General features: G+C 38.9%; 2 protein-coding genes across 8 annotated transcripts in view; one reads left to right on the top strand and one right to left on the bottom strand.

Annotated features, from left to right (window-relative positions):
* MATCAP2 (microtubule associated tyrosine carboxypeptidase 2) overlaps positions 1-19,461 on the bottom strand; it is a 75,204-nt gene extending 55,743 nt beyond the window's left edge. Inside the window, exons 1-2 of one of the 3 annotated variants that reach the window (XM_015065026.3) lie at positions 19,311-19,461; positions 12,659-12,728 (exon numbers count right to left, since the gene is read on the bottom strand). In XM_015065026.3, coding sequence (XP_014920512.1) covers positions 12,659-12,728; positions 19,311-19,424 — 184 coding nt within the window. In that variant the 5' untranslated portion in view covers positions 19,425-19,461. Of the gene's footprint in view, positions 1-3,490; positions 4,188-12,658; positions 12,729-19,310 lie in introns of those variants that run through there. The other 2 variants (XM_015065027.3, XM_015065028.3) reach the window with 2 other exon arrangements.
* The window catches only part of ANLN (anillin, actin binding protein), a 46,819-nt gene continuing 45,113 nt past the window's right edge, over positions 19,169-20,874 (top strand). For 3 of the 5 annotated variants that reach the window (XM_027075267.2, XM_053218226.1, XM_027075266.2), the window contains exon 1: positions 19,199-19,394. In XM_027075267.2, the coding sequence (XP_026931068.1) occupies positions 19,377-19,394 (18 nt within the window). In that variant the 5' untranslated portion in view covers positions 19,199-19,376. Of the gene's footprint in view, positions 19,395-20,874 lie in introns of all 5 variants that reach the window. The other 2 variants (XM_053218227.1, XM_015065025.3) reach the window with 2 other exon arrangements.

Genomic DNA, 20,874 nt, shown 5'->3' with positions numbered 1-20,874 from the left:
GTTGAGGGAAAAAAAATCATACCAGGATCACATGAAAAAAATGAAACAACCAGTGATGTGGAAGACAAGCTTTTAAAAAAAATTTTTTTTAACGTTTATTTATTTTTGAGACACAGAGAGAGAGCATGAACAGGGGAGGGTCAGAGAAAGAGGGAGACACAGAATCTGAAACAGGCTCCAGGCTCTGAGCTGTCAGCACAGAGCCTGACACAGGGCTCGAACCCACAGACTGCGAGATCATGACCTGAGCCGAAGTTGGACGCTTAACCGACTGAGCCACCCAGGCACCCCTGTGGAAAAGTTTTAATGGCAGGTGCCTAATGCTATAGGACAAACAGGAGCTATGCGCCTAAGTGTATCCATATCAGATGGCCAAACACTGGCCTTAAGAAAACTTTTGTCTCCAGTATTTTTAAACACTCACTTTTGTTAGAAAGGAGCTTCATTTCCAGATGACTCAATCACTTCTTTTATACCATACAAAATATGGGCAGTAGGAAATCATATATTAACATACTCTTATAAGGCTTCTTACAGTTTCCTGTCACTCACTGAATGGGCTAGAGGTCTTCTACTTTGAAAACAATTTTATAGTCAAGTGAAATACAATCTTTCCAGGCAAAAATTATTTACAGATTTGCCTGTGATAATAGCTTAAAAACATCTTGACTCAACTATGAGATAATGCACCACTGATGTTAAATGAGATCTTCATGTTGAACTCTGTGGCTTAAATCAACATATAGTAACTGTAATAGTGTTCTGCCTTTCCTACTGGTTGAAAACATGGGCTTTGGAATGGAGCTTCTCCAGTTTGAATCTTGTCTGCTTATTAGTTGTGACCTTGACCAAGTGAACTTCTTTGTGCTGTAGTTTCCATTTCTGTAAATGGGATAATAATACATATTTCACAGTATTCGTGTGAAGATTGAAAATGGTAATATCTATGAAGTACTAAGAACAGTGCCAACCTGTAGTAAGCAGCCTGTGTTAACTATCGGTATTGTTATTAAATTCAATATTATATTCAGCTCCTACAGAAATACTCCATGGAATAATGTAAATGGGAAAATATTTAGAATCATTAAATTTGGATTTCCAAGGTAAATTTAACAGTAATTACTTCTATATTCTAGAATCGACATTTTAGTGGCTTTAGTACAATAAACAATCTTTAAAAACCCTTTTCTGATTTGATTCCATTTCAAACAGCATACACAGCTTTCTTATTTTGTTCCTCCAGTCAGCAGCTCTATCAGAATGTTATATTTAATTATATTAAGTCATGACTAGTAAGTCAAAAGTGAGTAAGATATCATAGAGGAAGCGATTTAAGAAATATTTAAGTAATTGTTTCCATCCTGAGATTAAAAAACACCAGAAGAAGATGGCTTCTTAGGTATCAATAAGTACTGAGAGGACAGCAAGGGAAAAAGGGGTCATGTTTTCAGCTACATTCTCTTCATAAAGTTTCTAGTTGTCTCAGTTGGGCTTTCTGGTATGTTAGTGAAAATGTTTGCATTAGGGTTCTGGAACTATTGTTTTAACTAGTCAGGTACCATATAAAAACTATTTTGAGAGGCACCTGAGTAACTCAGTTAAGCGTCAGATTTTGGCTCAGGTCATGATCTTGCAATTTGTGAGTTCGAGCCCTGCGTTGAGCTCTGCACTGGTGGTGTGCAGCCTGCTTGGGATTCTCTCTTTCTCCCTCTCTCTCTGCCCCTTCCCCACTTGTGCACTCTCTCTCAAAATAAATAAGCTTTAAAAAAAATTAAAAAAAAACTATTTTGAAAAATAACCCAGTCAATTATTTCTAAAGGGGCTGTAAATTTGATGCTCTACTTCTCAAATGGCTGTTTTAATTCTTACTGAACTATAGAAATTCACTGCAGAATAATCTATCTCAGGGTATGCAACACGTACAGTTGGATTGATTTCTGCCACTAAATCACAGAAAGGGAGTTGAGGCAAGAGGAATCAGTCTACTATTTCTTAAAGTATCTCTCCTCAAACTTCCAACTCTGCATAGTGAAAAGCAGGAGATCCACTTAGTTGGATCTAAGTGGTGTTCTGACTGAATACCCACTTTCTAATACTAATAATGGTATTCTCTCTGTACAATGATTGTTTTGCTTTGGGGAAATTATCATAATTGATATTATTTCTAAATCAGTATCTAATAACCCTCACTTTGACAAAATCAAACTGTATTTTTCTGCAAGGCAGTGATTTTCAATGGGAAAGGGGGGGTAATTTTGCCCTCCAGGGAACACTTGACAATGTCTGGTGGCATTTTTGGTTGTCACAACTGGGTGTGTGGGCGAGGGAGGGTATCTAGTACCTGCTCCCAAAAAGAAGGTATGGTATTTTTAAGTAACTTTCAAATTTTTCACTGTATTTTAAGGTGAAAAAATAGTATCTGCATCAAATTACATTTAAAAAACTAATGCCAATTTAAGTTGCTTCCTGTCAACACAAATAACAATGAGATAAAGTACAAAATCAGCTCCATATTTTATAACATGAATCATGAAATAAAACAGCATAAAATTAAGACCACAAGTATTTTCACTGGAAAAGAATTCAGTTTTAGAATTTAAAAACTAGTCTAAACTCTAAAACTTTAGAATTTAAAAATAGTCTGTTTGGTACTGCAGTGCCTGAAACTAAAAAATTCTGGCCTTGACACTAGTTTGCAGATTAAGCATTTCCCTTTACTGTTGTTCGTCATGATACTGGACTACCAAAAACCCTGTCTGGCAGAAATGTTACAGAGAATTAAAGGCAGAATAATGTCCTAGGGAACTCTTCTAATACGTAAGCTAATATTTAAATGATTAACATCAGTACCTATTTTTTAAATAATATAAAAGGCAAGTAAATTTTCTGACCTGGGGTCTGAACACCCATTTCTTCTGCTTAGAATCATACATGCCATAAAGTGACCTATTAATAGTATTAACCCAAAACGTTCTGACTTAAAAATAAAAGCACAGGAAAAAAAAAAAAAAAAACAGAGAGAAATAAACACTGTATAAATACTCATATACTGGAATGTGTTCTTTTGCTTAGCTCTGATTTTTCTGAACATTCTAGAAAATTAGACGCCAGTACACTATAATGCCTAACTACATAGCTAATATGCTTTGAAATGGCTTATTTACAGCGCACATTTGTAGGATGAGTAATCTGTCGATTATGATTCACTTCCCTAGATTCCATGGCACGTGCTTACTGATAATAAGCGACAAAAGGAAAAGGGACCGTTTTTCTGTCTTCCCTCCACGAATTTTTCTGAGCACCTCCTGTGCGCCACGCACTTGTTCCGGGCGCCGGGTTGAGCGCCCCGGCCGCGCGCGGAGCCCACTCAAGCCGTTTCCTCGGCCTCCGGGGAGACTGGGGCCCCGAGTCGCCTCACACCCGTCGCCAGGAGCCGGGAGGACACTGTCCGCCACCGCCAGCCCAGGGGCCAGCCCTTCCGGGCACTCACCCGTCACGCGAATGGACTCCAGCATCGTCCCGCGGGCTGCTGGCTGGCTCCAGGGGCGCCGGGGGCGAGGGCCGGCGAGAACCGGCCGGACTGCCTCTAGCCTCGGGCCGGGACCTCAGAGGAGGGGTCGCGGCGGCAGGCTGCTCTCCGCGTCCTGGGGCAGGATAAAGCGGACAAGGACCGACGAAGACGTGCGCACCAGGCTGTGAGAAGCGCTCCCTGCAGACCGCAGGTGCCGGAAGGTACACACAGCGGCTCTACAAGGGGCAGCTGCGCTAAGAACCCACCGCCGTGACGTTGCCGCTCCCCCGTTGCTAGGAAACCCTCCGCGCCGCGGCGTACGCTGCGCTTCACAGAGCTTGCCCGCCACTTGGGGCGCTGGCGCAACGGCGGCCGAGTTCGCAGGAAGAAAGAGGAGGGAAGGAAACTACAACGCCCGGCGAGCACTGCGCAGGCCCGTGGCCCGGAGATTTGTGGGCTAAGCCCCAGGACAGACTTGGTTCTTTGGCGGCTGGTGTACGTGCATTGTGTCTGATTATTCTTGTAGAGAAGACGTTTGTGCCCTGTTCAAGAGGGCTTAATGCTGCGGTAGCTTCACAACTGAGAGGCGGTGTAATATGACAGCCCAGCTGTGTATTGCAAAGCCAGTCTTCTCCGCCCTTTAGTTAAAAGGTTCGGAAAAGCTAAAACAACTTTAGATTGAACGGTGTTCAGTATTTCCAAGTTGAATATCCCAGAATAATGTCCTTAATACTAAAAATACAAATTTTAATTTATGATTGTGCAATTGATACGGCTGGATGTTGTCCTTCGCTTTGTTATTCCTTGGGAAATGTAGAGAGTATACCATTCAACATTTTTTGAGAGCCTGATGTGTGCAAGGTTCTGAGGCAGGCCTGGAGGACATAAGGTAAATGACATAGGTCTCACAGAGCTTACAGTCTAGGAGGAGCTCACAGGATAGTGTTGGCACTTTCAAATTTCTGAGCCACATTTTCTCTTCACCCTTTCTCAAGGTTGAGACAGGACACAAGTAGCTGACATGTGTTTTCAAACCCAGGAACAAAAGAAAAGTTATGCTAACATCATAATCTAGAAATAACAGAGAACGTGTGAGAATTTGTATCTTTTTTAGCAATTAGGAGTGAACAGTGGACATCTGAACTATCACAAGTAGTAGATAACCTCACATTATATTGTCTGAAAATCCTGTGAATACTATCTTCAAAATATATCTGGAATCCAGTCATTTCTCATTATAACCCCTGCCACCATTCTGGTTCAAGCCACCACCATCTCTTGTTGGATTATAGCCATAACTATAAATGATCTCTGTTATTTCCACCCTTGCCCTCTTCAGTGGCCAGTGTGGTTCTGTTAAAAAGTCAGACGTCACCACTCTGTGCAAAACACTTCAATGGCTTCCTTTCTTTCCTATGAGGTCCTTTATGACCTAGCCTTCCGTCATCTCTTTGATCTCATGTCCCACCACACTCTGCCTTGGTCTTGTCCAGACACGCTGACCTCCTTGATATTTCTCAACTATGCCAAACACTCTTTCACCTCAAGACTATGTAACTTGGGATTTCCCCTGCCTGGAATGCTCTTTCCCCAAGCAGCCAAAGGACTAGCTCCTTCACCTCCTTCAGGACTTAATCCAAATGTCACTTCTCAGTGAGGCCTTTCCTGCCACTCAGTTTAAAATCCCACTTCCTTCTCAGATTTTCTTCCGTACTTCTCTGCTATATTTTTTCCCTTTAGTACCAAACACTAACTTATTGCATAGTTTACTGATTTATCTCCATTGTCTGTCTCCACCCCTAGAATAAAATTTCCATAAATACAGTGATTTTTGCTACCTCACTGCTATATTCCTGGCATCTAGAATAGTACCTGGTACACAATAGATACTCAATAAATATCTGTGAATCAATGAATAAGTAGATAATAGAAAGTATGTATTTTCAATGATAACTCAAAGAAAATAGAATGATATAAAACAGGCATCTGGATAAAGAATACATTTTCAGGGGTGTCTGGGTGGGTCAGTTGGTTAAGTGACTGACTCTTGATTTTGGCTCAGGTCAAGATTTCACAGGTTGTTAGACCAAGCCCCACAATGGGTTCTATGCTGACAGTGCAGAGCCTATTTGGGATTCTTTCTCTCCCTCTCTCTGTGCCTCTACCCCCCACCCCCCGCCCTCAAAAATAACTAAACATTAAAAAAAAAAAAAGAATTAATCTTCAGTTTAAAGCACTTGAAACAGTTTTGAGCAATGACTCCTTGCATTCACAAGGGCAGTTATTCTTTCAACATATGTCCCAAGGAAAAAGCCTATAAATGAACCTTAAAAACCTGAATTCCTTATGTACCTAAAACTCTGACACATGCTTTTCAAGTTTGCTATAAAATGTATCTATTAAAGTCACTGCAATTTAAGAACTAATTTCTCAGAAACATAAAGACTCCTAAAAGATGTTTCCAAGTCACATATTCAGCATCTATGTAAAGAATTTACTCTGAATGCTTTTACTAAAGCATGCTTAATCATGTTGTCCATATCCATTACATTTTGAAGAAATCAAGATATGTTATTTTATTCATTCTACAGGTATTTATTTATACATATAGCATTGAGCTTATTGCTTTTAGACTACATTAATAAAACATGATACTTATCCTCAAGAAACATACTGACTAGTTAGGAAAGGGTTTACACACACACACACACACACACACACACACACACACACACACAAACTAAAGTTAGAAAAGGATGTACACTAAATGTATACCTCCCTCTTCAACATTCCATTGAACTTAAGCATTCCCCAAATAAGCAATTTGATGATGCTCCTGTAGTTCGCGCACCTACATTATTTCATTCTTTACTTTTAAAATTATTTTTATGTTCACCCTACCAATATTTTCTTGTGGGTAATTTTGATTTCTAAATACTTTTAGTGATAACTGTTATTAAAGGTGCATATCAATTTAATCAAACCATTCTGAAAAGATACTCTTTGTGTACCATTAGGCATTGAAGTCCTCTTGCTAACAAATTTGTGAATACAAAGAGTTTATCTAATTTCTTACAAAACTAGTACTGTTATCAGCTTCTTTTACCATTCCTGCCTATGCAATTATTCATCCTCATCAAGCTTTGTGCATCTGCTTTGTTAATTATTGATTTGTGCTATGCCTGCTTAGTATTTCCATTGGGTACAGCATCTGCAGCTGTCCACTTGGCTGCTTTTGAGTCAGCATTGTTTTTACATATCCGACAGAACAATGAACAATTCCATCTTTCTGAGAAACTTTCTTTATATCCGTTTCTATATAAACCGTTAATATTGAGACAAAAGGATTGATGTGATTATCAGTTACTACATTTTCAAAGCACTGACGGCAAAATAAAGTTAATAATTTATTAAAACTGCCTTTAATAACTTATATTTAAGGATACACTTCCCCTCTTTATAAAGTTTGACTAAACTAAGGTTTTCCAATGTTAGCCAAGGATGTCATTGTAGTTATCCTACCATAACATTATTCTTCATATTTACGTTTATAGTCATTTTTACATACACTACCAATATTATATTGTGGATCATTTTGATCACTATCTTTAATGATGACTTCCATTCAGGTCTTAGATACGAAAATGATGGAAAAGTAGCAATTTTGATAGAAATATTATTCTTTTGTGTGTGCTAAGATTTTTGTTATGGAAAAAGCTTATATTTTTCTTATTTAATAGTAACTTTTATTTAACTCAAATGTTAATCTGTATATCCATGTACATGCTACAGAGTAAACTATTCATAATCGATGGAGTTACTGAATAAAAAAAGTCAGCCAAAATATCTCTGTAATAAGAGAGGATCATTTTTGTTTTGGTTTTAGAAAAAAGATCAATACCTTCCTTTTTAGAGACTTAGAATACATTTGATCATTTACCTTGAATGGTGGAGCTGTGTAGTAAAGACCAAGAAAAAGGAAAAGAGAGATGGGGACAACTGGAGAAAGCTGCTAATTAATAAGTATTGCAAATGCTAGTGGAAAGACAACTCTATTTCATCTTCTACAGGAAAGGTTTGTTTTGGTGAGAGCTGATCAAGTATATATTATGCTTGAAACGGAGAAAAGGTTTAATTTCTTAAAAAGTTATCTCAGTAGCTAAAATAAATTAGAACATTCAAATCACATGTATTCACTTAAATTTTATTTTTAATTTTTTAAAAAGAGAGAGAGAGTGAGAGAGCACAAGTGGGGGAGGGGCAAAGGGAGAGGGAGGAAAGAAGAGAGGATAGAAGGTTTGAAGCAGGCTTTGCACTGTCAGGGCAGAGCCCAATGCAAGGCTTGAACTCAGGAACTGTGAGATCATGACCTGAGCCAAAGTCGGACGTTTCACTGATTGAGTCACCCAGGTGCCCCTCACTTAAATTATAGAGGAGACTTCAAAAAGGGGGGAAGAGAAGCTTGTAGAAAATACTTTTGACTTTTATTCCTGTTTAAAAATTTTTTTCTTTATGTTTATTTATTTTTGACAGAGAGAGAGCCAGAGATAAAGACAGAGCATGAGCCAGGGAGGGGCAAAGAGAGGGAAACACAGAATCTGAAGCAGGCTCCAGGCTCTGAGCTGTTAGCACAAACCAGGATGCTGGGCTTGAGTTCATGACCTGAGCCCAAGTCTGACACTTAACTGACTAAGCCACCCAGGTGCCCCTTTCCTTCCTGTTTATTGGAAACAATTTATAACATTCTGTGTCACTGAAAATATAGCAGTTGAGGAAAGTTATTCTGCAGCAGTCTGCTTTTATAGAACAGAGCGACTCTAATTGCAACACCCCATCCTTAACAAACATTAACAGAAGCCTCAGGGCAAGCTGTAAATAATGTTCCTTGACTCATAAAAGGAAAAAAAAAATCCAACAAATAGTTTCTGTGACTCTAAAAAAAATTTGGGGGGGTGCCTGGGTGGCTCAGTGGGTTAAGCAGTCGACTTCAGCTCAGGTCATAATCTCACGGTTTGTGAGTTCAAGCCCCGCGCCAGATTCTCCGCTGTCAGCTTGGAGCCTGGAGCCTGCTTTGGATTCTGTGTCTCCCTATCTCTTTGTCCCTCCCATGCTTGCTCGCTCTCTCTCTCTCTCTCTCTCTCTCTCTCTCAGAAACAAATAAAACAAACAAACAAAAATTTTTTGAGTGGCACTTGATTACTTTCAGGATGTCTGTTTTGAGAGAATGGAATGTTTTCAGTATGTCTTTTTCAGGAGAATGAAAAGCCTTAAGTGGGAGACAAATCAAAGAATGCTCTGTGAAACCTCCTCTTCCTTTTGACCTCAATGAAAATAGAAGAGCAGAAAAATCCTGAGAAACACTGATTATTCTGATAGGATGTTTTGTTGTTAGTGATTGGGGGAGGAGGGATATTTTTTAAACAGACAAAAAAAATTGCCTATCTTAATTATATTTTGAAAAAAACAAGATGTGCATTAGTTTAATCCTTTCACAGATATTTAAGTGTCTCCTATATACAAGGCAAAAAGATGATGAAAAGAACACAGTACCTACCCTGAGAGAACTTACTCATAGTGCATACATACATATGTGAACATGATGTACATACGTCAGCCAGTCTTTGAGCACATACATCAAGGGTGCTGTGGTAAGAGTCTCGGTTCTCTAGGAACATATGTTATAGTGGGAGAAACAAACAAGAATCAGATTAACAAATGTGTGATTACAGATACAGATAGGTGCTATGAAGTACAGTAAATCAGGAAAGTATGCTAGATGGTGACTTGTAAGGGGGGTGTCAGGAAAAACCTCTTGAGGAAAAGACTTTTGAGCTGAGATCTGAAGGAGAAGAGTCAGCCATAGTAAATTTGGCAGGGGTGGGGTGAGGTGGGTGGGAGAGACAAGCATTCTAAATGGAGGGAATTGTAAATGCAAAAGCCCTGAGATGGCAATGATCTTGCCATGATCCTGGAACTACATGAAGGTCAGCATGACTGGAGTCCAGCGAGCTGGGGGAAAGTGTTAGAAGAAAAGATCTCAGAAGTAGGCAGGGGCCAGCATAAGGAATTTGGACTTTATTCTAAGTGCAATCAGAAGCCACTGGTTCATTTTAAACAGGGCAGTGACATAATATGGCTTATTTGTTTTTAAAGATTGCACTGATTGTTCTGAGGACAATGGATAAGAGGTTGAGAATGGAAGTGAGAAAACAAGATAGGAGACTTATAGTGGGCCAAATGAGGGTGCTGGTGACTTAGAGTGGAAATGAAAGCTGTAAAAAGGGAAAGAAGTAGGAGACCCAGCACATAGAGGAGTTGATCCGCAGGCTGACTTTGTGGGGAGGAGAGGAAGGAGGAATTGAATGTGACTCCTAGGTTTTTGGCTTGAGCAACTGAGTGGATAGTAGTATCATGTATGGAAATGAAGAAAATTAGGGAAAAAACAGGTTTAGTGGGGAATTCTATTTTGGTTAAATTTAATATGCCAGTTAGAAGTCCAAGTCAAGATTGCAAATAGGTGGTTGGATATTATCAGAGCTCAGGGAAGAGCTTATGCTAAAGAAATAAATCTGGGAGCGATCAGTATAGGGGCAGCATTTTAAATCAATGGGACTGATGAAATTACCGAAGGAGTGTGTGTAGGCAGATAGGAGAGCTCAAGCTAGAATTTAGAGTTCTTAGTCATCTAGTTGTGGAGCAGAGGAAGGGATCCAACAAAGGTTTTCTGTTTTTGTTTCTTTTTTCCAAATATACGTATATACACATATACACACAGTAATATATACATAACTATACAACAATATCTGTATATATGTGTGTATACAAGTGTTTTTTCTGACCTGTTTAAGATTAGCTGGCAGACATGATGCCCTTTTACCCCTAAATACTTCAGATTATGTATGTATATATGTAAATATGTGTGTGGGTGTATGTGTATGTGTGCATGTACAGAGAGAGGGAGAGAGAAAGAGAGGGAATGAGAATAAAGCAAATGTAGTAAAATTTTAATATATTAAGAATCTAGTTGAAAGGCATCCTGGAATTCTTCTACTTTTTTCTATGTGTAAATGTATAAAACTTTTGAAACTTTAAGTCTGAAATTGTATCAAAATAAAGTGGTGCAAATTGAGTACCACTGTAGAAAATGACCTCACTGTAGGCTGGGTGGGGAATCTTAGAAGACATGATATTCAGCTGGCCTCATATAGATATCCAAAGGTATTGTGGGAGCATTTCAGTAGCAGGAGAGCATTCAGTAGCAGGGAGCATTTCAGTAGCATTGTTTCTCAAGGTGAGAAACAAGGGATGTAGCAGAGTAGGGTTATGTTCAGGAAACAGCAAGTGAGTGAGAGTTTTCTATTTTTTGAGCACTTTCCTTGGCTCTAAACATTAAGCAAAGTGAGTAGTAAACTCTTTTGCAGAGTTAAAAGAGTGGCATGGGAAACCAATAGAAGATTTGATAGGTATTCAAGTGGATAAGAATGAAAGAATTTTGAGAACATGAAACATCCAGTTACTTGGGATAGATTTGAAATGGAACTGGCTCAATGCTCAGCAAGCCAAGAATAATAGAAAAAAATAGAAGGTTAGAAATTGGCAAATCAGATGCAGCAAGAAGGACAAGGGCCCAAGGAAAATGGTATTGAAATGGTTCCCCTTGGGGACTGGCTGGGTAGGGAACAGATAAAACACAAAGGGGGCTAGGCGATGTTTGGGGGAGAGACCTGGAAAGGGCCAATAATACATTCTAGAAATCTTAGACTAGTCACAATCTTCTTGTTTCCTCATGTACTATTTTAAGGGGCTGAATTAGGTGATCCCTGCCAGCTCTTATCTTTTTTTAAAACTCCCTTTTCACTAAGCCTCCTTTTAAGAATTGATTAAGCAAAACTACTGAGCAGGGGGCTTCATAGAAAAGGGCAAGGTGGAAGGTCAGGGCCAATACAAAGCATGAGCTGTAACATTTTAAATGTGACCAAAAGTTGGAAAAGGAGAATGGACTGAAGGTTAGGGTTAGGAGGGCTTGCAGGGTTAGCAAGAGTGAGCAGCAGTAGAGAAGAGGTAAAGATTCAAGAGTACAATCAGGAGGCCAGCTTTGGGGTTTGAAATCTTAGAGATGGAGCACTTCCAAGTGTTGATTAACATCCATGTGTGGCCATACATGGGATAGATGAGCAGAGGAGAAGAGGACATCAGTATAGTTGGAAGGTCTGAGGAACGGTGAGGTAGGGTGTAGGAGACTGTAATCACTGAAGGTTCATCAGCAAATATTTCTTGAGGGCCTATTACATGTCAGGCATGAATGGTGCCGAGGAAGACCAGGATGGGGTCCAACTGCAAGAAGCGGGGAAGTGGGAAGTGAAGGTGGATGTCACAAATGCCCAAATGTGTCAATTTGTGAATTAATGAAAGAGTAGAAGAATCATAGTCTAAAAGTAGTATGCGAAGAGAAATTTTGAAGTGTTTGGGAGGTAAAGAAGTTCAGGACAGACATCAATGGAGTACAATGAATCTCGTATCAAATTTAATTTTTGATGTTCAATAGAGAGATTTTGATGTTTAAGAAGCATTGGCTTCTGCTACTTTGTAATATTTAATAACTGCTTTTCTTTAATATGCACCATTTAAAAATTTAAATATTGGTTCTCTGAATATAACTTAAAAAGTCTAGGTATGGAAATGTAAAATTATCAATATATAAATTATAATGTGATAAGTACATAAAAGAGTTCTTCCTCTTTATGAAAGATTTGCTATAGTCCTTTAGATATTAATTCTTTTCATATCCTTATTCACCACTTGGAAAAGTAAAAAAGGAGATTAAAGCTGTGTAAATTTTGAGAATAATCTATTGAGTGAAGAAAATATGTCTGTAGTTCCACTGGGTTTTAAAAACAATACAATATGTTCAGAAAGCACAATTTGTTTTCCCTCACTTTGGAATATGAAACATTTTCATTAATTAAATTAGAAAAGAAAAAAAACCTGATACTAAGAACCATTAAAATGTGATGCTAGGGGCCATTAATAGCAGGGTTCGTAACAACTAAAACAGCCCTTTCCAGTAACATGTATAACATCCTTTGATTGTTCTTATTTCTTCATTATAATAAATGCGTAAAAGAAGTGGCCATTCAGCCAGATAACCTGAAGTAGAGAACTTGACTTTAATCCTTCTTGCCACTGCCTTGTGGTTAGACCTTGGCCTTTTCTCTCCCTGTAAAAATAAGAATATTTACATCATTGTATCATTTGTGAATGAAATGAGAATGTGTGTGAATGTGTTTTGAAATAGTAACTGTAAATATACAATATTTAGAGTGTCTTTATTGAGTAAATGCTTTCAAATTTTTGTGTTTTTAGCCCTCTATCAATTTTATCTGTGACACACATAATATTTCTTTTGTTGAAAAGGATCTTAGAAGAAGCAAATACTCATTTACTTGTATTACCTTTAATCTACAATGCCTTGATTCTATTCTTACATAAATGTAATAAGCCGTGATCTTTACCTAACTAACTGGAGAGGTTGCAGTTTTCACAGGGAAGACACTTCTGATGATTTTTAAAATATTTACATAATTTAGGCCAAACTGTATAGTCTAACTACTAATAATCATGTGATTACAGCATGCATTTCTTTTCTTTACTTCTTTAACTTAATAGTTAAAATGAATTTTTTTATTTAAAGAAAGAAATTCCAAGAGAAAACCATGGTTACTATTTTTCAGGACTTTAGACATAGCTCAAGGGCACATTTAAATCATTATTGTGTCTTTAGTGACCAAAATAAATACATAAACTGAAATGTCAAAAGTATAAACAACTAGCATTTGAAGTCAGGCAGATCTAGTTCAAATTATTAGGTGATGGTCTGACCACTTTGTATCTCAGTTTCCCTATATCTAAAGTAGGAATAATTGTTATTTTCTACTCAATCATTTAATATCTACTGAACTCATATTCCCAGAAGGTGCTATAAACAAGACATGTCCCTGACACTCTATAGCTTACCCTCTAGTAGGAGAGGCAGATAATAAACATAAATACATAACAAAAATAATTCCACAAAAGTGGTAAATGCAATGGAGAAAATAAATCAGAGTAATAGGATGGAAAGTGACTGGGGTGAGGCAGAGAGGAAGGGTGTGGCCACCAAATCAGGGAAATCTTTGAGGAGGTAGTACATTCCAGCTCACACTCATTTAATTAATGAGGAGCCAGGAGCCAGATATGGGTAGATCTAGAGGAGGAGTTTCTAGGACGTAGAAAGTTCTTGAAAAAGAAAGGAATTTGGTCTTTTTTTTTTCCCCACAGAAAAGAACTATGAGGTTAGAGCCTAGTGAAAAAAAGGGAGAGTATTGTGATATTTGTGGATATTAGGAAGGGCAAGCAGAGTCCAGATTATTTAGGGCCTAGTAGATATGATAAAGAATTTGGATATTATTCTATTATTGCAATGGAAGATACAAACTAGCTCTGCATAAGGAATTAACAATGCATAATTTACATTAAAAAATCCCTTTATAAATAAATTACTAAAACTAATAAGATAGTTGAGTAAATTTGCAATAATCTTTTATGTTCCTACATACCAGTAGTAGTTTAAAAATAGTTAAAAAGATATTATATGTGAAAGTAGCAACGACAACAATACAAAGGAATAAATCAATCAGTTTAAATTTTTGTATGGAAGCACATTATAAACATTTTTGGAGAACATTAAAGTAGGCCTAAATTAATGAAGATCTACCATGTTCACAAATAGAAAGGCTCAATAACACAAAGATGTCAATTCTCTCCAAAATATGTGATAAATTCAGTACAATTCCAATAAAAATCTCAAGAGGATCTTTTTAAAATTGTTTTTCTTTAATGTATTTTTGAGAGGCGGGGTGTGGTACAGAGAGAGAGAGGGAGGCACAGAATCTGAAGCAGGCTCCAGGCTCCAAGATGTCAGCATAGAACCTGATGTGAGGCTCGAACTTACAAACTGCAAGATCATGACCTGAGCCGAAGTCGGATGCTTAACCGACTAAGCCACCCAGGCGCCCCTCAAGAGGACTTTTTTTTTCTCTTTGTGGAGCTTGACAATCTGATCATAAAATGTATATGTAATAACAAGGGGCCAAATTAGCCAAATCACTTAGCCAAGCCAAGTTAATTTTTAACTTATCTACCAGATATCAACACTTACAATTAAGACAGTTTGATATTGGGAGAGAAATAGCCAAACTAGTAGAAGAGAATAAAGTGCTCCAAAATAGACCTACATCTCCATAAAAAGCTGATATATTACAAGAGTGGCATTATAGGTCAGTGGGGAAAGAACGGGCAAATAATTAAGAATGGGCTAAGACTTTTGGTTATCCACATTAAAAAAAAATCAATCTAGATAATTTAAAGCCAAAATGATGAAAACAATACTTTTTAGAAGAAAATATGGGAGAACATCTTTATAACCACAGAGCAGGGAATGATTTCTTGAGACCAAAAAGCATAAGCCCAAATGAAAATATATATCTAATTACATTAATATTAAACATTTATGTACATCCAAGATATCCTAAAGTGCAAAGATGAGCCATAAGTGAGGAAAAGATATTAACAAGCCAAAAAGAGTTATTTTTCCAGAAAATACTAAACAAACAACAAAAAGCCTATGAATCAAGGCAACAACAGATGTTCGCGAGGATGTGGAGAAAGAGGATCTCTTTTGCACTGCTGGTGGGAATGCAAACTGGTGCAGCCACTCTGGAAAACAGTATGGAGGTTCCTCAAAAAATTAAAAATAGAACTACCCTATGACCCAGCAATTGCACTACTACGTTTTTACCCAAGGGATACAGGTGTGCTGTTTTGAAGGCGCACATGCACCCCAATGTTTATAGCAGCACTATCAACAATAGCCAAAGTATGGAAAGAGCCCAAATGTCCATTGATGGATGGATGGATAAAGAAGATGTGGTATATATACACATGGAGTATTACTCAGCAGTCAAAAAGAATGAAATCTTTCCATTTGCAACTACGTGGATGGAACCAGAGGGTATTATTCTAAGCGAAATTAGTCAGAGAAAGACAAATATCATATGGCTTCACTCATATGAGGACTTTAAGATACAAAACAGATGAGCACAAGGGAAGGGAAGCAAAAATAATATAAAAACAAGGAGGGAGACAAAACATAAGAGACTCTTAAATATAGAGAACAAACACAGGGTTGCTGGAGGGGTTGTGGGAGGGGTGATGGGCTAAATGGGTAAGGGGCATCAAGGAATCTACTCCTGAAATCATTGTTGTACCATATGCTAACTAACTTGGATGTAAATTATAAAAAATAAATAAATTATTAGATTAAAAAAATAATCTCTTTACCCAAGGTGGGGGACCTATGAATCAACAAGAAAAAATCAAATAGCTGCATGGCAAAGGACATAGAGTTGAAATTCACAGAAAAGGAAAACTGAAAAGCCAAGAAACACATGAAATAATGGTCAAGATCAGGAGTGATAGGAAAAGTGAATACAGACTAGAATGGCAAAATCTAAAAAGTATCTGACAGTTAGGGAAGCCCTGCAGTAGTAGGCATGCTCATGCACTGCCGACTGAAGTTAAAAATTGTGACAATAATTTTGAACAGTAATTTATTTTTAATATCTGGCAATAATATTGAAACATTTATCGAAATGATCCTCTAATTCCTAGGTATATTACTCTAGATAAAATTTTGCATGTGTATATAAGGAGACATAAAAAATTTATGGCATTGTGGTGCATGGGTGGTTCAGTCAGTTAAGTGTCTGACTCTTGATTTCAGCTCATGGTTCATGAGATCAAGCCCTGCATTGGGCTCTGCGCTGAGATTCTCTGTCTCCCTCTCTCTCTGACCTTCCCCAGCTCTCTCTCTCTCAAAAATAAATAAAAATACAACATTAAAAAATATTTATGGCATCACAGAATCTTTGGGATGAAATATTTGAAATGAGCTAAACATCCATTAACAGGATAATGGATACACAAATTGCAAGTATATTCATACAATATAATACAGCTGTGAAAATCAATGAAGTACAGCTATTACTGACATGAATCTCATAAAAAGGATACTGAGCAGAAAAATAAACAATTGCAGAAAGATATAGTTAAAAAATTTATGTAAAACAATATATTGTTATGGATATATATGTAGATATAATAAAAGTACATACATTTCATGGGAATGAAAAACATTAAAATCAGGATAGTTTTGTCCCTGGGGAGCGGAACGTGAATGGAATTAAGAAGGGACACACAGAAGACTTCAAGTATAGGATTATATATTTCTTTGAGCTAGGTGGTGGGTACATAGTCATCTGTTTTATTCATTACTTTTTTGTAAACTGGAAATATTTTATAACACAAGTTTTAAAAGAAGAAAAGTAATTCTAGCTTATGAACTGAAGAATGAACTACCAGGGGGTAAGAATGGAAAAAAGGTGACATGTTAGGTAACAGTCGCTGTACTCTAGGAAGAGTAGACTTGAGTATCTAGCACAGCTTCTGGTAGCTGGTAGGTGTTTAACAAGTTGTAACTATTGTGGTGGTTGCTGTCATCATCAATCGTCATCAGTGTAAAGATTAAAAGACATGAAGAAAGATAAACTAATATTTGGAGTAGTTAAATTGCACTATGTGCTTTATGCATCTTTTTTAGTCTTGACTAGAATCTGGTTATAAAGAATCTAAGCCTCACAGAAGCCAAGGCTGGAAGGCACAAAGACTATGTAAATTTCTAATGACTTCTTTTCCAATGTTGTTTAAACCACACACTCTTCTCCCTCCTCTCCAACACACACACACACACACACACACCCCTTTCCTGTCAAGCAGTGAGAAAAATTCAAACATTTTTACTTTGGAGCATAAGTAGCATATTTGGAGTTAAATATTAATAATTTGATACACTAAACACTTGGGTGGTGCCTTATTACAGAATACTTTTGGAACTGTCAATTTTTCATCTGATCTTCCTGACAACTCTGAGGGAGGCAGCACAGTTGATTATTCCTGTTTTACAGATGAGTAAATCAAAATCCAGAGAGGCTAAAGCAGAAGTTACTAACTTGGAAGGGCGCCTGGGTGGCTAAGTCGATTAAGTGCAGGATTTTAGCTCAGGTCATGATCTCATGGTTCATGGGTTTGAGCCCCTGGTTGGGCTTTGTGATGTTCACGAAATTCTATGTCAAATACTTTATGATTAAATGGTCATTTTTCTAGGTAGAGGGTCAGCTTTACTTGTATTTTTAAAAGGCCCATTACTTCCCAAAAAGGTTTAAAAGAATATTGGGTTAAATGATTTGCCTAAGATCACATGGTCCTATAGGAGCCAAGACCCCAAGCAATTTCTTCCTACTCTACACTCAGAATTCTTTTTACTCCAACCTATAGCATCAAAATTCAGAGACATTATTAGTGAAATACTGTTTGTAATGTCTACTGAATGCTAAGATGGAAGTGTTATTAAATATACTAAAACATCTAACTTGGAAGGAATAGTTTTGGTTTGTTCAGCCTTTAGGCAGTCGCTCTGTAAATGACTCCGTAATCTACATGGTGCTGCTTTTCAGCTGAACAAGTCGAGAACTGTTGTCTTCACAAGCCCTTGAGCAGACTTGCTAAATAAGAAAGGAATCTGATACAGTAATTATATAACGTATTTTACAATTCTGAGTAATCTGTAAAGATTAATTGTTGAGACACAGTTTGATCTCCTGGTGGAAAGGGTACCATGGGCTGAGAATGGGATTTTCATTTCTCCTGGACAAGAGTTACTTGTCTCAGGGTCTCCTTGCTCTTGGCTGTAAAAGGATTAAGGTGGATGGCTTCTCAATCCTTCCAGCTCTAACACTGTATAAATTTAGATGGAATTTAAAATAGGAAGCTACTGGGTGGCTCAGACGATTGAGATTGAGCATCTGACTCTTGATTTCTGCTCAGGTCAGATCCCAGGGTCTTAAGGTCCAGCGCCTATGTCTGGCTCTCCATTGAGTATGGATCCTCAAGATTTCTGTCTCCCTCTGCCCCTCTTCGAGATCATGCCTGCTCTAATATAACAAATAGGAAGGCAGACAGGAGTTCTGTGTATGAACTTCTCACACACAGTCTGTTAATGTTATTTTCCCAATAAGAAAGGTCTTCAGGGCCCCAGGTGGGTGGGTCACTGATCATTAGCCCCAAGTGTTCGAGGACCCACTAGGGCCCTCATGAGGGCAAGCTTGCAGTCTCCATCAGGGTGACGTGAAGGCGAGCGGAAAGCAAGCTACAGAAGGCCAAAAGGGCAGTGGGATTTCAAACACAAGGCCTCTTAATCCTATATTAAAGAAGGAAGGAAGGCAAGAAAGTCGAAGTACCACAGGTTCCAAGAGATCAGCTTAAACAGGATGGCTTGTGCGAGCGTTGGGGGTGGGGCTCCGGTCCCGAGGCGGCTGGAGGACGGCCGGAGGACGGCTGGAGCGGAGCCGCACCTCCTGCCGCATCCCGGCCTCCAGGGCTGGGGTGTGACTGAGAAAAAGCCAGCCACCCATGGGAACCTCCGCGCCCGTCAAAGCCACGTGACGGAGAGCCGGGGCGGGCCGAGGCGTGTCCTCTCCGCCCCGCGCGCAGGCGCGCTGTACGGGCGCTGAAATTCAAATTTGAACGGCCGCAGGAGGCCGAATCTGACACTGGAGGCTGAGGGATAGAGGAGAGTAGTTTGGGAGAGTTCTCCCCGCCCCGGCCTTCTAGTTCTCTTCAAGTGACACACTAAATCGGGACTCACTTTTCTTTTACTGAATTTGAACCACCGTTTCCGTCGTCTCGCAATCAACACGCGAACTCCGGGGCGATGGACCCGTTTACCGAGGTGAGAAAATTTGCGGGCGCAGCCTGCCATCCCCGCTCTCAGCCCCTACCCACCCTTCCCACCTTCTGCCGACCTCTGGGCCCACCGGGCCGAGGGCGCGTGTGCGCGCGTGCGCAGCGTGTGTGTGCGGGACGCGGCTGGGAGAACCGTGGGAGAGAAGGGGCTGGAGGGCGCACGTCGCCTACTCTGCGGCTGCTGTTCGTCCGCGGTTTACTTATTGCTGTCCGGCAGTGAAGCTCAGGGAGGGACGTTTTGAGTCTGTCCTTTTAGGCGTTACCGAAGAGCCCTCTGCCAGCCCCGATTGTTGTAACGCTCTGTGAAGTGGAGCCCCGTCCCTTCCGAGAGTGAGGTTGGGGCCTGGGCGGAACTGGTCCTGCTGGAAGGGAAAGCGAGGATAAGGTGTAGGGTGGAGTCGGGTGCCTGAATGACTCAGTGCTGTGTGCAGTCGCCGCCTGCAAATGGAATGTGATCTGTGGGGTTCAGGTCGCCCGCAGAGGTGTTATGCATGTAAAAGATCCTGTTAATGAAATGACGGCAAAATGTTAAGCCAATACTGAAACCATTGCATCCGTTCCTATAAAGTGAATACATTCTTCAGATTTGATTGCTCAGCTAAGTAGGGAAGAAATTTAATCCCCGAGATTGACACTTGGATGGAAAGGAAAAAGTGCTGGCCGAATATATACAAACAAAATTAATAGCCGACAATGTAAAAAAACCAGAGTAAAGAAATAAAACTCTGTGTGTTTTGGAGCATAACATTACAGTGACAGTTTTTAACTTCTCTTTTGTCCTTTGGAAATTGAATATGGATTAATTACATCATGTGTCAATTATTTCTCTAGCTTTGGTCAATCTTGTTAAGAATGTACATGGACACACTCAGCAGTTTAGTGTAGACCACTCGTCCACTCCCTTTTCTTACAGGACAGTTCCTGTTCCTTTAGGGTTGTGCAAGTTTCAAACTGCTATTTTTTTGAGTTGCTGCGGAGTGGGCCTAAAGATGTCTCTACACTACATTCAAAACTTAAATGCTATGGAGAGTAGAAATACTTTTTTGGGGGGAACCTATATTTACAGTTCCATAAATCTTAAGATAAAGTTTCAACAATTACAGTTTACTTGTATTCAAACATAACAGTATTTTTGTTTCAAATTCTCAATCATCTAGGGAAAACACATTAATTTGTTAAACTTACTTAAAGATCTGACAGAAAACCCAGAACACATTTTTGTATTAGCCTGAAAAAATAAGGCTGATCATGCAGCATGTATTTTTCTCATACTTTGAAGTTAAAAAGGATAGATTATTTTGTTAGTAATCTAGAATAGTCTTCCTTAAAAAATTAGCCCTATGTGTCTTGAATATTCCTGTTAGTCTCCTAAGTAACTGACAGGAACAAAGCATTTTGAAAGTTGGCTGAAAATCGTACTTCATTTTACTTAACAATGCCATTCTTAAGCTAGTGCAAATTTCAGT

This window comes from Acinonyx jubatus, chromosome A2, assembly GCF_027475565.1.
Source record: "Acinonyx jubatus isolate Ajub_Pintada_27869175 chromosome A2, VMU_Ajub_asm_v1.0, whole genome shotgun sequence".
Classification (NCBI taxonomy): Eukaryota; Metazoa; Chordata; class Mammalia; order Carnivora; family Felidae; genus Acinonyx; species Acinonyx jubatus.
This window is presented reverse-complemented; position numbering and strand designations above follow the sequence as displayed.